Source organism: Clupea harengus, chromosome 10 (assembly GCF_900700415.2).
Source record: "Clupea harengus chromosome 10, Ch_v2.0.2, whole genome shotgun sequence".
NCBI classification, from domain to species: Eukaryota; Metazoa; Chordata; class Actinopteri; order Clupeiformes; family Clupeidae; genus Clupea; species Clupea harengus.
The window spans coordinates 403,983-420,000 of NC_045161.1; the positions used below are offsets into that span (position 1 = coordinate 403,983).

Genomic DNA, 16,018 nt, shown 5'->3' on the forward strand with positions numbered 1-16,018 from the left:
CTGCCACTGTTGTAAAAGTATGTGTTGTATGCAAGGTTATTATCGTTAATGAAAAAACGAAAACTAGGTGTGAATAATTTTTTTCGTTAACTGAAATAAAAATAAAAACGAGGCTTTATAAAGAAACGATAACTAACTGAAACTGTATTGTGTCTTTTCAAAACTAACTAAAATAAAATAGAATTATAGAGAAAGTGTCTTTAGTTTTCGTCTTTGGCAATGTATTTCTCGCTGTCTCCTGTCTGTTTGAACAGGATGTGCAAATTCTGACTGACTGAAACACATCTTTCATAGTTGTCTTTTGTGGATGGTTAAGTCCTGTCCTAAGTGAATACATTTTTTGAAATGGTATGTTTTGTTGAGTTTTTATTACTTTATTTATTATAGCTTGTATTTACTATTCATTTTGAGCATTTTGTTTTGCAAGCAAAAAATGAAGCTTCCCTGACTGCCCCTGCAACAAAAAGTCAAAACTAAATACAAATAAAAACTAGTGAAAAATGCAAAACTATAATAACCTTGGTTGTATGTCATTCTGTATGTATTTTTGTATGTGTGTGTGTATGTGTGTGTGTGTGTGTGTGTGTGTGTGTGTGTGTGTGTGTGTGTGTGTGTGTGTGTGTGTGTGTTAACAATTAAATTGGTCACATAACAGGGGATGTTCATCAGTCTCAGGTCTTTAGGCTCATTTTATCCAGTGATGGATTGGATGTTCCATGACTCACACGCAGTAGAAATATCAATATGGCTCCAGTGTGAAATGCAACTTTCTGGATGTGGTGATTTATAATAGATTTAATGGAGATATTAATGATAATAAACAATGAGAAACTAAATGTTGTGTAGCCTACCTAATAGGCTACCATCTCATTCCATGGTTATTTGCAAGATTAGTCTGCTAAAACGACTAAATGTGTCTATACTAGTTAGCAGTGTATTTGTCTAGACTAGTTAGCAGACGCAATATGCAGCGTATTTATCAAGACTGGACTTGGTGGTGTAGTGGGGAAGAAGGGTGCAGGAGATGGTAACTTCTTATTAAAATATTAGGGCTGTCAATAGATTAAAAAAAAAAAAAAAAAAATTCTAAAGACTAAATCTTATAAATTAACGAGTAATGACTTCAGACAGCGTGTACAAGGAATGTATGCAAGACACAATGGTGCCCCTCAACGGTAAATCGGAAGAATTGTCCCCTGAAGCAATTCGGAACACCTCGGTCAGCCCACCGTCTTCAACCTCGTTGATGGGCCGACAGTCACCGGCAACCCAAACTGCCTAAGCGTTGGTAACCTTTTCACGGACTGGTCTAGTTATTTTCCTCGAGATGTCATGGAGTGTGGGTTGGCGACCATCTAACCTGGGACTGCTTTCTGTCGGGTGCTTTGCATTAAGGTGATAACTTAAAGACGAGCTGCTTCTGTGATCGCTAAATTCAGCTTGACAAATGCTACATACAACTTTAGTTTTGTCGATTGTTCCGTCATTTTGCCTCTTAAACAGAAACTTTCTGCCCAACAATCCCTTAGCTCTCTCCATCTTCCACTACCGTCTCAGTCTCTCCTATTTAAGTGACTGCAGTCACGCGGTGGTTTCGTGTCAGAGGTCAACGCACACCAGAAGTAAACAAAGTTGCGTTAACTGCGTTAAAATATTTTATCTCATAGATTAACGTGTTAACTTTAACAGCCCTAGAAAATATAGATCTATTTATTTACAACGGGGGTCTATGTCAACCCCACACATGTGCCAACAAACAAACATCATAATACAGACAGTACTCACAGTAACCCAAGTAACCTGCATCCTGGGCACCTGCTTGGCGGAATTAGGCCCAAATACCGGCACCAGTGCTCTCCCCGCTATAGTCTGTGTCTTACAGTCTGTGTCTTCAGATCTACAGTGCTCTCCCCTCTATAGTCTGTGCCTTTCACCTTTCACCTTTCTAGGCCCAAGCTAGGCCCCACACTATCTACAGACACTAGGCACGAAACTAGGTACAACACAAGGCCCCAAAACTGTACTGTTTCACCTCACACACACACACACACACACACACGTACTGCCTTTCACTTCACACAGGTAAGTAGGGAAAGCAGTACACCTGTTTCTCCCAAAGTTCTTTCCTCGTGCTGTCGAATGCCTCTCTCGATGAAGTCTCTCCCCATGCTTGCCTGAGCCACCCTTAACATAGGGCTAAATTGGACCCCACCATTGACGTGGGGGAGCACGGAACCAACCATTACGGTGGGGGAGTCAAAGTGGCTTAAAGGGCAACATCCCTTTTATTGCCACAGTGAGAAGGGAGGAAATGTACCTTCTCACAGACATCAAGTGTGGGGAGATGGCTGGATAATGGCATTCTCAATTAGGGCCTGCAAGCATAACCTCAGTTTTATCATCCAAGCTTTGAACCCGCTCAGGCAAGCTTCTGTCTTAGGTAGTTGTCCAATGACAGTTGTTCAGTAATTATAATTGTGTCTTAGGTAGTTGTCCAATGACAGTTGTTCAGTAATTATAATTGTACAGTAAAAAGCAAATAAGGCATACACTTCCAGGCTATAATTTTATATTCACAACATGACTTAAGTATTTTGACTGTCATGGTTACAAAGAGTGACAAATGGACTTACATTTTGACATATTCATTGACGACGTAATTATTTACTTTTGAGATATAAACTAAACATTTTGAGCGAGTTATGGGCTTTTGCAAGTAATACATTGTGTGGAACTGTTTGTATGAAATCCACTTTCTGTTTTGAAAATGTTGAGTGAAACTCTGAAATGAGAGCTCTAATAAGTGTTAATACTATTAACTAGTGCTGTCAGTTTAATGCGTTATTAACGGCGTTAACGCAAACCCATTTTAACGCCGTTAATTTTTTTATCGCGAGATTAACGCGAATTTTTTTTATAATTTTTTTTTTTTTTAGATAAACATTCTTTTTGGCCTCGCAAACTGTGTAGTAGGCGAACGTTACGGTTTGAGTGAATGGTGAGCGCGATACCGCGAAATGGATGATAAAAAGCTTCTGAATGGAAAGTTTACTTTTAAAAGTTGTGTTGTGCAAAAGAAGCGAGCTTCACTGTTGTCTGAAAATGTCAACAGGCAGCTGGCTGAAAGCAAAGAAGTAGTAGGCTTACCTTTTATTGGTAACCTAACTGTTACGGTTCAATGTTTCTGAAATAAGAGGCCTGACTGCTATGTTCCCAGCAAACTTGAAAAAAAGAAAATATTAAGCCATGGTTTAACTGCTCTATAGGCTGAGTCCTTGTTTACCTGAAATGTGCACTTTATAATTTTATTTTGTACCGCCCTGTTTGGCAATATTGGTTTTCAATAAAATAAAACATTTGCATAAAGCAAGCCAATCAACTTTTCCATGTTGATAAGGGCATTCAAATAAAAATAAAAAGATGGAAAAAATAAATAAACGAAGGGACATTTAGAATAGATAAAAATTTGCGATTAATCGCGATTCATTTTGAGTTAACTATGACATAAATGCGATTAATCGCGATCAAATATTTTAATCGTTTGACAGCACTACTATTAACCCTAACCCATTTGTTCAGAGAGGGGCACGAGGCTCATTTATAGTTCTCTTCAGAGAGAGAGAGAGAGAGAGAGAGAAGGTTCAGTGTTTAGATGGGTATAGATTATTTAAAATTTGTAAAAGTTGATCTATGGAAATGAATAACCCACGTAAGCAATATTACAGTTTTTCTCAATTGCTTTGGCCCATTCTTGAATCATCCATAACATTTTCAAAACAGTAAGTGCATTTCTTGCAGTTCAAACAGCACCAAACTATGGATAACTATGGAGACTCAACATTATTATGTCTCAGAAGTAAATAACTATGTCAGTGAATATGCCAATGCCACCAGAATGCAAAGTCCTTGTGTTTTGTCATGGTTTGGGACCAAGATTATTGTATGCTTCCGACTAACTGCAGATCATTTTGTATCAAGATGAATGCTATTCATGTCACTGACAACAGTTTCAACACCACAGGGTATCAAGTGACTGCAAAAGAATACAGTGGCAAGATGCAGAAATTCACTTGAGAGACTAAACTAGCAAGTCTCCCACGAGAGTGAAAAGAGGTGTTGAAGAAATGTGAATATGTTTTATCTTTCTCACACACATTGGTGATGGTGATGTGAAGACGTTTTAGCGTCCACCTAGATAAAGAAGGAGGGACAAGGGTGTGGGTTAACTGCCAAAGAGCTGACGACAGGAAATGGAACCCTCTGCCTCTTAAAACATTTCATCTGGTAAAATGGAGAGAGACTGATGAACTACTGGAAAGGGCAGTTTATGTGCAAAACAGCAGGGCGTAGTGCATACACACACTCGTACTTCAGAGCAGAAGACATCTAAATATAGTTCTAGACTTGAGCTGATGATGGCTTGTCTTCAAGTGGTGACAGTATTTCTGGGTAAGGATAATGCACATTATTTAATCCTTTCATAGATGCACTACAATTATCTCCTGCTTATTTATCTCATTTCTACCGTTAATATCATTGATTGTATTTGTCCCGTAGCTGTTTCCTGTTGCATATGTCAGGATTCCAGTAAGTTTTCACATATTTTGGTTGTCCTGTACCACCCTCAACAATAATTAGGCTCTCTAGTAATGTGGTTATGAAATAATACCATGAAGAAATGCATGTTATTTGTATATATTTGTAAATTCATTAATATTAATAAATATATGAGTAAAGTCCTTGTGTACTTCTATACATGAGTAAAGTCCTTGTGTATTTAGATGCATTCAGACTTCGGAACCCTATACTCCGTGGCCCTGCAACTGCTCTCAGGAAAAGCATTGTGGATTTCCACTGTATGGTGGAAAGAGACAGAGATGACGACAGAAACCTGTTCTATGAACTCTACAAAGTGAATGACACTCAGTCAAAAGGCATGTTCAGCACTCTTGATAATGATCAGCCTGAGGCAAAATTCCCAGTCTGGATCAAACCTACTCATGAAGGTTATTACTACTGTAAGGCCAGTGTGCAGAACCGCTCAGAGGTAATGCCTACGTACAGTAGCCACCACTACCTAGCTGTGATAGGTAAGTACAAAAATTCTGTGTGGTCTGAAATCTTTCACATAGCACAAATATCTGAAAGTCTAATTTGGTGTGACCTTAAATGAATTGTTAGCCCATATGAATGTTTTACAATCAATGAATGCAACAATCCATCGTAACGCGTGACAATACTTTGAACATGAATGGAGACTCTTCAGCTCATTTATTTAAATATATAGATCTATGGTTTTGTGTTTCAGAGCCGGTGGAGGGGGCTCACGTTCGCTCCGACCCGTCTCCTCATGAGCTTTTTGAGGGGACAACACTGAGACTCTCATGCAGCATAACCAAAGGAAGCCATGTTTCATACACATGGTTTTTCAATGGAAGACCAGTGGTAGACGGAATAGCACAAAACACCATGAGCGTTCACAATACCACTATCACTGACAGTGGAGACTATGTCTGCTTCGCATCCAATGCTGTGGAAAACACTTCAATTTACACATCCAACAGCAGCACAAGCATCACCATCAAAGGTAATTTGTTGAATGTTTTGAACATTTTATTTATATTATATTGCTTTTAATTGCTTTCTAATTACATGAGTCTTGGTGAGTCTTAAATCTGTTTTACATTTTTCTGTGATCTACGATGCTTTCCCCAGAGATTCCCCGAGAGGTGAAGGTCTCGTTCACTGTAGTGAAAGAAAGAGACGGACACTACTGGGCTCAGGTCGTATGTAGATCTGTCGGAGGAACACCACCCATAACCTTTGCACTGTTTAACAATTCCGAAGGAATAGATGAACAAAACACTGAGCACCTCAACGCAACATTCCTAGTTCCCATAGATTTAGATCAACACATGGGCGAATTGATGTGTCAAGCCTCGAATGGGAAAACACCTCAACACAGCTCTCCCATGCGTCTAGAAGCAGGTAGGCATTCTTTACACATCATTTAGTACTGGAACCAGGGGAGGATGCATTAACTGATTCTACTGTAACCAGGGGAGAATGCATTACCTGATTCTACTGTAACCAGGGGAGAATGCATTGACTGATTCTACTGTAACCAGGGGAGAATGCATTAACTGATTCTACTGTAACCAGGGGACGATGCATTAACTGATTCTACTGTAACCAGGGGAGAATGCATTAACTGATTCTACTGTAACCAGGGGAGAATGCATTACCTGATTCTACTGTAACCAGGGGAGGATGCATTAACTGATTCTACTGTAACCAGGGGAGAATGCATTACCTGATTCTACTGAACGGACCCGTCTGTGTCTGATGTCCCTTGACTGTTTTACAGTAAGAGTGGGCGGGGCCTTAGTGATGACTTATGAACGCATCATGGATGACAACTTCCAGGTCATCAGGCTGCAGTTCCACTGCCAGGTGGAGAGGGGCACACTTCCCCTCTATAGATGGTTCCTCAACAACGTCCCACTGACCATGAGAGGACCTTCACATTGGGTCTGGTCCCAAGATAATTCAACCCTCTTGGTTGACCTCAACCCAAGTATGTCTGGAGAAATCCACTGTGAGGCTTTTAACAGCTTTGACAAAGATATCAGCGTGTCCAGTCAGAGGACACTCATCAGTAAGGAAGGTGAATGAATGTTTCTGTTATATCAAGTGTGTCCAGTAAGAGCAGACTCATCAGTAAGGAAGGTGAATGAATGTTTCTGTTATATCAAGTGTGTCCAGTCAGAGGACACTCATCAGTAAGGAAGGTGAATGAATGTTTCTGTTACATCAAGTGTGTCCAGTCAGAGGAGATTCATCAGTAAGGAAGGTGAATGAATGTTTCTGTTATATCAAGTGTGTGTGCTTCATTCTGACTCTACTTTTGACCTTTGCACTTATTGAAGTAGATGACATATCAGATTCTGTGTGTAAACGAGTTTGGTTGAATTTGTCAAATCACCTTATTGACTAAATAGAAACACTTTACTGGTACTGTATCCATAGATTTTCTTCTTCTTTTTTTTCTTTTTCTTTAGCATCCAACCGACTGCCAGTGATGGTGGTGGCTGTGGTGTTTGGATGTTTCTTCTTCTTAGTAACGGTCCTGACGGGTTGCTGTTTTTATGGAATATACAGTGAGTCCACTTCATTCTTAAAATCAGCCCCTTTAACAATAAATGAAGTGCAGTAGTATAGTAGACTTTCATTACTATACAGCATACTAACATCTATCTGTCTATCTATCTATCTATCATTCATTCTATCTATCTATCTATCTATCTATCTATCTATCTATCTATCATCCATCCATCCATCCATCCATCCATCCATCCATCCATCCATCCATCCATCCATCTATCTATCTATCTATCTATCTATCTATCTACTGTCTCTATCTATCTATCTATCTATCTATCTATCATTCATTCTATCATTCATTCTATCTATCTATCTATCTATCTATCATTCATTCATTCTATCTATCTATCTATCTATCTATCTATCTATCTATCATTCTATCTATCTATCTATCTATCTATCTATCTATCTATCATTCATTCTATCTATCTATCTATCTATCTATCTATCTATCTATCTTTCATTCTATCATTCATTCTATCTATCTATCTATCTATCTATCTATCATTCATTCTATCTATCTATCTATCTATCTATCTATCATTCTATCTATCTATCTATCTATCTATCTATCTATCTGTCTATCTGTCTATCTGTCTGTCTATCTGTCTGTCTGTCTGTCTGTCTGTCTGTCTGTCTGTCTGTCTGTCTGTCTGTCTGTCTATCTATCTATCTATCTATCTATCATTCATTCTATCATTCATTCTATCTATCTATCTATCTATCTATCATTCATTCTATCATTCATTCTATCTATCTATCTATCTATCTATCTATCTATCATTCTATCTATCTATCTATCTATCTATCTATCTGTCTATCTGTCTGTCTATCTGTCTGTCTGTCTGTCTGTCTGTCTGTCTGTCTGTCTGTCTGTCTGTCTGTCTATCTATCTATAATTTTTATGGCAAGTTGGCCTCTAGGAGGCGCATGTCCTTAGCTCATTATGACTTATTTGAGTAGCGCCCCCTACTGCATGATGTTCAATGCACAAATCTGCTCAAGTTCATCTCCGACGCACAATAAATTAAACTATTTGTGTAAAATCTTGTAATATTACTCTACCTAGTCAATCAATATGCTTCTTTGTCTTCTGGTCTTGTCTTTGCCGGTTCAGCTTGTCAACAAATCGCGTGTACCACTGTCCATTAGGGGGTGTCAAAGTGCTATTTGTATTTACGACAGTGGTGGAAAAGTGAACTTTAGGCGGAGCTCTGTAGCAAAAAATACCAATTCTGGCATTATGGGGCTTTAATGGTGTACCTCTGGGGATCTGCCCCCATTTTCCATTCTCCAAATATATTGATAGAACTTTATAACTACACTATTTATACTATATATTACAGTATACTATTTTCATACAAATTACATAACCATTTTACAAGGCTAGCAAGTACAAATTACAAAATACTATTCTGTATTTCAAATACATCTTTTACATACGCGTATTAAAAATACTGTCCATCCCTGGTATATTCACATATCACCTTTTAGGATAGGGGATCACCTAAAGTGCTCTACGTAACCAATTAACTGTCTAGTCTATTGGAATTATTTCAAATGAACCCATCTGATTTGTGAGATGTCCACCTCAGATGTCGTACACTCACCTGGTACAGATCCATACTGATTTGTGAAAACAATGACGCCTCTTATGAGTTTCACTGCCTTAATACTGTACTCAATATCGCATATTATCCCATCAAGTGTAAAGGTATCTGAACAGGCTGAGATTAACCAATCTGATTTGTGCAAGTGTAGATCAGTTGCTAAATGTACCTGTTTCAGTCCCACAGCTGTGTTCTGCTAATACCACTGCCGTCCATACACAAACAACTGTCTGTCTCTTAATGTTTAAAAACTTTAATGTTTAAAACCTTCCATACACAAACTAACAAACCTTTAATGTTTAAATACTCATGTCCTTTGACACACACATCTGAAGTAACCATATATGCAAACCTATCATTTATCACATGCATACAGAATCTAGCCTGCGTTATGGAAGCATGGTTTAGAGTCTATAGTCTTGTTATGATGTAATTGAATGTAGTTCGCATAACACAACAGAGGTGTGATAGTTATGCATAATGCATCAAACGATTCACTTCGAACTACACAGAATTATGTACACATTGAACAAAACGCTAAAATATCAAAAGTGTGTCTATGTCACAATGTTCATTTCACTGACTAAAATGATCATTAAGCAAGCAGCAACCTTTTAAACTATCATATTTGTGACATTTGTTTTCCTTACAGAGTGGAAGCATAATCCTGACAAGTAAGCCGTGTTGTTGGTATTAACATTTTAAAATAATGTTCTGTTGAAAACATACAAGCAATTGGAACTTGATAGCCAACAATTTCTGTTTCTAAGTGTTTTGGAATTATGTGCGTGATTTTGTTTATTTCCTTTCATTTGAAACATATACGGCTTTCAAGACAAAATGGGAGATCAACAGAGATGGATGATATGAAAGCAACGTGCATTTCTGAAGTAAGATCTGATTTGGATTAAATCCATATATATAATATCACAGGTCATTGTGCTGCTTTAAGACCTCTCATTTTCCACAGGGCAACAAGGACTGCGGGGAAAATACATCTGTGGCCAAAGAAGTGGGGGCTGATGATCTGGTAAAAAATGGATTGCACTTTACATAAAAGATTAGCAGTTTTGACTGAGATTATGACACGAAAGATCACTGTACATAACCATAATTTCTTGTCTTTCTTGTCTAACCATAATTTCTTGTCTTTCTTATCTAACCATAATTTCTTGTTTCTTGTCCTATTTTGCAAAAGGAAGGGGAGTATGTGGATGAATGGCCTGAAATAGAGGAGCCTTGGAACTGATCGGTATAGAAGAGGCAGCAGAGAACTCCTCATTAATGTGAGTGCCAATGGATGACTGAGTGGGTGGGGGTGGGGGTGGGGGTGTGGGTGGGGGTGGGGGTGTCAAAATCATGTTTGGAATGGGTATTGTGCATACTGACGGATATGATGGCTCATAGTATCTAGTTACTATGTGATTATAGATGCATAAGACCTGGCACAAAAGGAAGATCAGACAGAACTGCATTTCAAGTGGACTGCGTCACGCCCCCGTACCCTTACCTTACTGCCATCCACCTCTGGACAACTGTCACCTCTATTCCTCCAAAGACACATAGCCAACTATGCACTAAGCACATGCCAAGCCAGCAAAAACCTTCTTATAACTCTTACTGACAAGGTATTCTGCCTTCTATATCCCTTCATTTAGCAAATATTTACCCGTTTAGCAGACACTTTTAGCTAAAGCGACAGTTCTGTGCATATATATTTTTTCATCAGAATGTGTGCTGGCTGGGTATTGAGCTCCAATGGCGCTGGCGGTTCAAACCTTTATATAAGCATACAATTGTGAACCTGAGGAAGCTAAGGGGGTCCGGGGGCATGCACCTGCATAAGAACATTTAGTAAAATAACACGTAAATAGGCAAGTGTGACATTGTGTAGTGCGAAGTGCGGTGAGCCTGATTAGTATTAAACTAAATTGTCTGGATAGCAGCCAGTAGCATTATAGACTATGAACCAATATACACATAAATCTAATTTTTAAGACACATATCTTAGCTTGTGATTTGGTCCAACATAACATGGCAGAGAATTTGAATTAAGTTGTGGATGTGGTTGACTATTGGAAGTGGCTATTTCAGTGCTTTAAAAGTTACATTATGTAACAGTTTTACCTTAAAATAACCACGCCTAGTGCGCCTGGTATTGCACTGTAACATGTAACTTTAGGGTACAGGGCGGGAGACCTCTTGCGAGAACTCCGTAATGCTTTATGTCACCACCTCACGCAACATCAACTAGACCCAGCTGCAAGCTATAAGAGGAAGCTGGCGCAGTATTTTCTGTATGGACATCATGGCAGAGGGGATGAAGAAACAGAGAAAGACGTTGTTGGAGGAAGCAAGGAAGGGAAAAAGAGAGAGTAACCGGGCAAGAATCTCGGATTGGCTGTTACTCGTTGGCGAGAGAAAGAAGGATGCAAGTCAGATGCTGAGCTGGCCTTCTTTCTGTTGGACTGATAACTTAGAAGCTGTTTTGCTATGTCTTGTGTTGCACTTGCTTGATGTTTGGCTGGGTTAGTAAAGTTGTCAAATCACTAGTTTTTCATCATGAACATCACTGACAATGTTATTTATGAAAGAATATGACAATCGGTGTCATCCCTGTCTCACAGAGATTTGTTGTTTTTCCAGATGCCCAAAATCATCGAACGCACTCTTGGATCCAAATGAATTAATTTTGTGTCAAAAATGTGATCAGTCTTCGTCAATCTCATGCCAATAAAACTTGGAAATTTGCAACCTTCAAAAAACTCAGCTAGCTTGTAATAATTACACTGCCCAATGTATATTAAGCATGTCACCAACAACATTTTATTAGATTACACATACATTTTATTAGATTACACATATTTCACATGTCATTCTTTTTTGTTAATCTTTGATTATGTTTACTTTTCTGATGTCACAATAAATACATTTGTGTCCAATCTTGTGATATTAATCTACCTTGTCAGTCTACATGTTTCTTTGGCTGCCGTTGTCTTTGCCTGTTTCATATCCTTCAGCTTGTCAACAAATGTACACAGGGGTGTAAAAGTGAGCTACACTCTGCAACTTTAGGGGAGCTCACTTGCATCAAAAGCATCTAACAGAACTGTTCAGATTTGGAGATGGTGGAATGAAACAGTGACGAACAATCCACAGGACAAGCTCTTGCTCTGCAGGGAATAGCTTTAAATGTTGTCAGGAGTCAGGGATTGAACCTGGGCTGCTGGATTGCCAAAAAGGTGTTTAACACGCTGAGAAAAGGTAGGACCCAAGTGCAGATCTTAGAAAAAGGTTGTGTCTTTATTTACCAAAATACAGAAGATCCAGCTGAAAAAAACCAGGAAGTGAAAGTCAAAAACACAGAAGATCTAAAACACAAACTAGAGATATAACTCTGCCAAAACAGGGCAGATAGCCAGGTTCCAATGTTCTTAAGGATGCAATGTCGTACAGATCGTACGTATTAAGTTTTGTGAAAATGAGGCATATTGATACAAGTTGATTGGCTCGTATAATTGAAACTGATTGACATATGAACATTTCTACGACAACTTTGGACCCCTAAAAATCAGAACAATTGCAGTAGGGATTCTGCAGCTGTGCTTCTCTGTCCCACAATAATGAAAATAAAAACAATTAGATTCCAGCAGCTTTTCGGCTTGGACCCCTAAAATATGCCACCAGTAGAAGACCAGTAGTCAATGTATTTGCTGAGTAGGTTGCCTGAGTAGGGTGCCTCATCTTTGGGAGACTTTTGCTGCCTAGGCAGCTTGTCTGAGTTGGGCATCACATTTTGTTAAATGTTTTGGTCAAAGGCTTTTGGCATGGATTGTGCACTACCCAACAAGTCAGTTAGCTAGGATGGGGAAGTAAAGGCATCTCTGCTACAGCTTACTTCCCTCTTGGTTATAGTGAATCATGCAATCCTCAGGGCTGCTCATACTCAGTAGCTTATCTCCACAACAAACAACAGAAAACAGCCTCAAATGGAGACCTATGGGCCAGTTACACTCCCACACATTTGGATGGTCATGGTCAACATTCTGTTCTTTGATGGTAAGTGAGCTGGTATAGTTGTTGATTTTGGACTGTTTGGTCATCACCTTTATAGTTTGAATTTTCTGAAGCTGTTATGAAGTGAACTGCTTGATTAGGAAGAAAGCATCTTTAGTTGACTGTTTTTGAGCTGTTATGAAGTGAACTGCTTGATTAGGAAGAAAGCATCGTTAGTTGACTGTTTTTGAGCTGTTATGAAGTGAACTGCTTGATTAGGAAGAAAGCATCGTTAGTTGACTGTTTTTGTTGACTGCAGACTAATACAGGTGACCTTAGTCCTCAAATCCGATTGAGCAAATCATTCATTTAATCTTGAACTCTGATTCTTGACAACTCATCACATATGTGACATGACAAAAATCAGTCCAGTTTGTCAGAAAATGAAAGATGTTTAATTGGATATTCTAAGTGTACAGTTTATTATCTTTAAAATAAGGGGTCGTGTGTTGAATTTGGTGCAGCCAATCTAGAGAAATCAGGAAAACTGTTTAAGGTATCATCATCTTGACATAAAATCAAGGTTTGGACAACATCAACCATGAACTATGTAATATGTAAACTGAAATTAAATGCACAGCAACCACTACTTCCTGTCATTCTATCGTTATGAAACTTTGCACAGTATTGAATAACAATCACATGAAGATCGTAAAAAACAGTTTCCAACGGTTAATGTTTGGACAATTTGTTTTAAAGTATAGGAATAGAACAACTTTGACTCATTAAATCTGTTCTAGTCCTATGTAATCTATTCAGGGACTGAAATGACATTGAACTTGTGCTTCCTATGGATACTAAATATTACAGGTGTACAGAGACATCATTATCTGTATCTGTTTAACCAACACAATTATTTGTATTTGTATCTGTATTCCTATAGAATACCTGATGTTGGCATGGTTTATACCAGAAGTCACATTAAATTAGGCAAATGTTTTATTTTCTAATCAAATTGACATCAAATTGAGTGTGCGAGCGCGCTACTCAATAACCAAGCCAGTTTAATCATCCGTTCTTTGTTTTCTCTGAAATGGAATTCGTAGTAAAAACAAAGGTTAGAACAAAACCTGTCAGGTCTCTATTCACACAAGGACACTTTTCCAATCAGAGGTAGAATGTACGGCCTGCTTTCCCAACAAACCATCCTGGGAAGAGATTGAATGTTTTATTTCCAGAAATGGAACCGACTGCAGGTGACAACTACACATGTAGGCTACATGAATTTCAACCAAGCACTTTTTGGTTGCATCCCAGCACTTAAACACAGGCAATCTATATCATTAATTTGCACTTCATAATAATAGTCAGATTTTAATGGGACAAGCGACACACTGCAACACACACGTGGATATATGGAGGCAACACAGGACACACACACACACAGGCCTGAGGTCGCTGTGAATTTCTGCTCTGCATTTTCCCATCCCGGACTGTCCTTCCTCCAGGACCCCAGGGCAGCTTTTAAGCGCCCGGGGACCAAGTGAACCGAGCGTCTTGGTCAGGGACGGACAGGAGAGTGTTCTGTTCTTTAGCATGTTTTTTCTGTTGGGGTTCTTATTGGAGGAAACCCCTTGTGAACACGGGGAGAACATGCAAACTCCACACAGAAAGGCCCGGGAGATAGCCCACCTGAGCACTGAAGGTCTGGGGAGGACCTGCCCCCCAGAGCCAACAGCGCCCCATGCGGCAATCGAACCCATGACCTTCTTGCTGTGAGGCGGCAGTGCAAGCACCTGAGCCACCGTGCCACATCGTCATACATTTTCTCATCTGCAGAAACATCTGTACAGATTTAACAAATCATTGACTTCACTAAACTTGGAATATCATTTAGTCTTTTATTGTAAGCGGTTGCTGATGTGCAACATTATTTACATATTTTTTTATAGCAGACCAAAGCATTCACTGCAGAATCACACACAATGCCAATGTGTGGTCTAATTATAATAAAATAGCGCAGGAAGCACACTTATGTCTTCAAGATGTCGGGGAAAGATCGAAACAGCTACACATCGCGTTCAATTTGGAACGTCTTATTTTTATCAATGGTTTGCATTGAATGGTCCTGGACTGTCCCAAGGCTAAATTACAGAAGAATATAAGAAAAATATTTGCTATTCAAATTAAATAATAATAATAATTGTTATTATTATAAATACAACATCAACTTTCTGTGGTGCTGCAGAATGCTTTTGCGGCCTAATGTTCTTAATGCACGTGCCGGGGCATCAGGTAAGGCAAATGCATCACCAAAACAAACGTTGATCTTAAAGTTGCATCAGTAGCCCGACATGAAAGCATGCAGTCGCCTGGATACGAATTACCACTGCTGGTGCTCCTCATCTTCAATTTCTGATGGAAAACAAGGTAAGCAAAAAAAAATATCAATTATAAAATATCAAAATATAAAGATCAATTTATTATTTAAATAGGAGCGAATCAGTAACACTAAACATAGCGGATTTGTAACTGGAAGTCCTGCCCTGTATTATTAAGAACCAATCACGTTGTTGGGAATCACGTTGTTGGGAATAACCTGCATGCTCTGCTTATTATCACTGTTGCCATAGTAATAGCTGTGCTACGCTGCTTTTCTCCAAACGCAATGAATGTGTGTCATTGTGTGTGTGTGTGTGTGTGTGTGTGTGGTGTTGTTTCCATACTTACAATTGTGTTCATGCCGCCTTCTTGAAGCTGCACATGAAAATGAGGCCTCACATGATGGCCTCACCTCACTAGAGTAGCTATGGTAACCACAGAGCACAGGAATGACTACTTTGGCCTTCAATTGGACTTGGCGGCCCTTAACAGCCCTATAGAATGTCTCCAAATCAAATGATTTTAAACTAAGGTCTTTCGGCTCACCTATCCTCAAAGTCAACGTTGTGTTTTTGTCTGTTTCAGATCAACGTGCTGTCCCAGAGTGGAGGCCGAATTGGAAACTATGGTAATTTCAGTTCTAAAATACATAATACACATGTTTTCATCGCAAATATGAAATCAAAATCCAAAAAAGCCTTTTAAGTTGCTAAAAGCCTATCTGATAACTGTCGATCTGATAGTGTGGCTGTAGCAGTGTAGTATTTCTTAAAATAAAATATGTACAGTAAATGAAAATCTTAAAGAAATTGTACAAATAAGTGGAAATCTGTAAATCTCTCGTCCAATAATCTCTTATGTGTCCA

The 16,018-nt window shown here is 38.9% G+C and overlaps 1 protein-coding gene across 5 annotated transcripts; it reads left to right on the top strand.

The window, feature by feature from the left end:
- The first annotated feature begins 4,205 nt into the window (after positions 1 to 4,205).
- Positions 4,206 to 11,730, top strand: si:dkey-93h22.7 (Fc receptor-like protein 5). Of its 5 annotated transcripts, none has more exons than XM_031574910.2 (12): positions 4,206 to 4,449; positions 4,558 to 4,587; positions 4,782 to 5,090; positions 5,309 to 5,587; positions 5,716 to 5,988; positions 6,368 to 6,667; positions 7,062 to 7,160; positions 9,427 to 9,448; positions 9,601 to 9,664; positions 9,745 to 9,804; positions 9,973 to 10,060; positions 11,421 to 11,730. In XM_031574910.2, exons 1-11 carry the CDS (start codon positions 4,413 to 4,415, stop codon positions 10,021 to 10,023), a joined length of 1,524 nt encoding a protein of 507 aa, XP_031430770.1. In that variant the 5' UTR covers positions 4,206 to 4,412; the 3' UTR covers positions 10,024 to 10,060; positions 11,421 to 11,730. The 5 variants fall into 5 exon arrangements, 4 of the variants coding, with proteins under 4 accessions (XP_031430770.1, XP_031430771.1, XP_031430772.1 ...); XM_031574911.2 differs by having other exon boundaries at positions 10,206 to 11,478; XM_031574912.2 differs by having other exon boundaries at positions 4,207 to 4,449; positions 9,610 to 9,664.
- The last annotated feature ends 4,288 nt before the right edge of the window (positions 11,731 to 16,018 follow it).

What these genes read in the sequence shown, in the direction of transcription:
- si:dkey-93h22.7 (XM_031574910.2), top strand. Translation starts at nt 4,413, where the DNA reads ATGATGGCTTGTCTTCAAGTGGTGACAGTATTTCTGG. An exon ending in TTGCATATGTCAGGATTCCA is followed by an intron (nt 4,588 to 4,781) that starts GTAAGTTTTCAC and finishes TTGTGTATTTAG; the next exon opens with ATGCATTCAGACTTCGGAAC. An exon ending in AAGCAACGTGCATTTCTGAA is followed by an intron (nt 9,665 to 9,744) that starts GTAAGATCTGAT and finishes CATTTTCCACAG; the next exon opens with GGCAACAAGGACTGCGGGGA.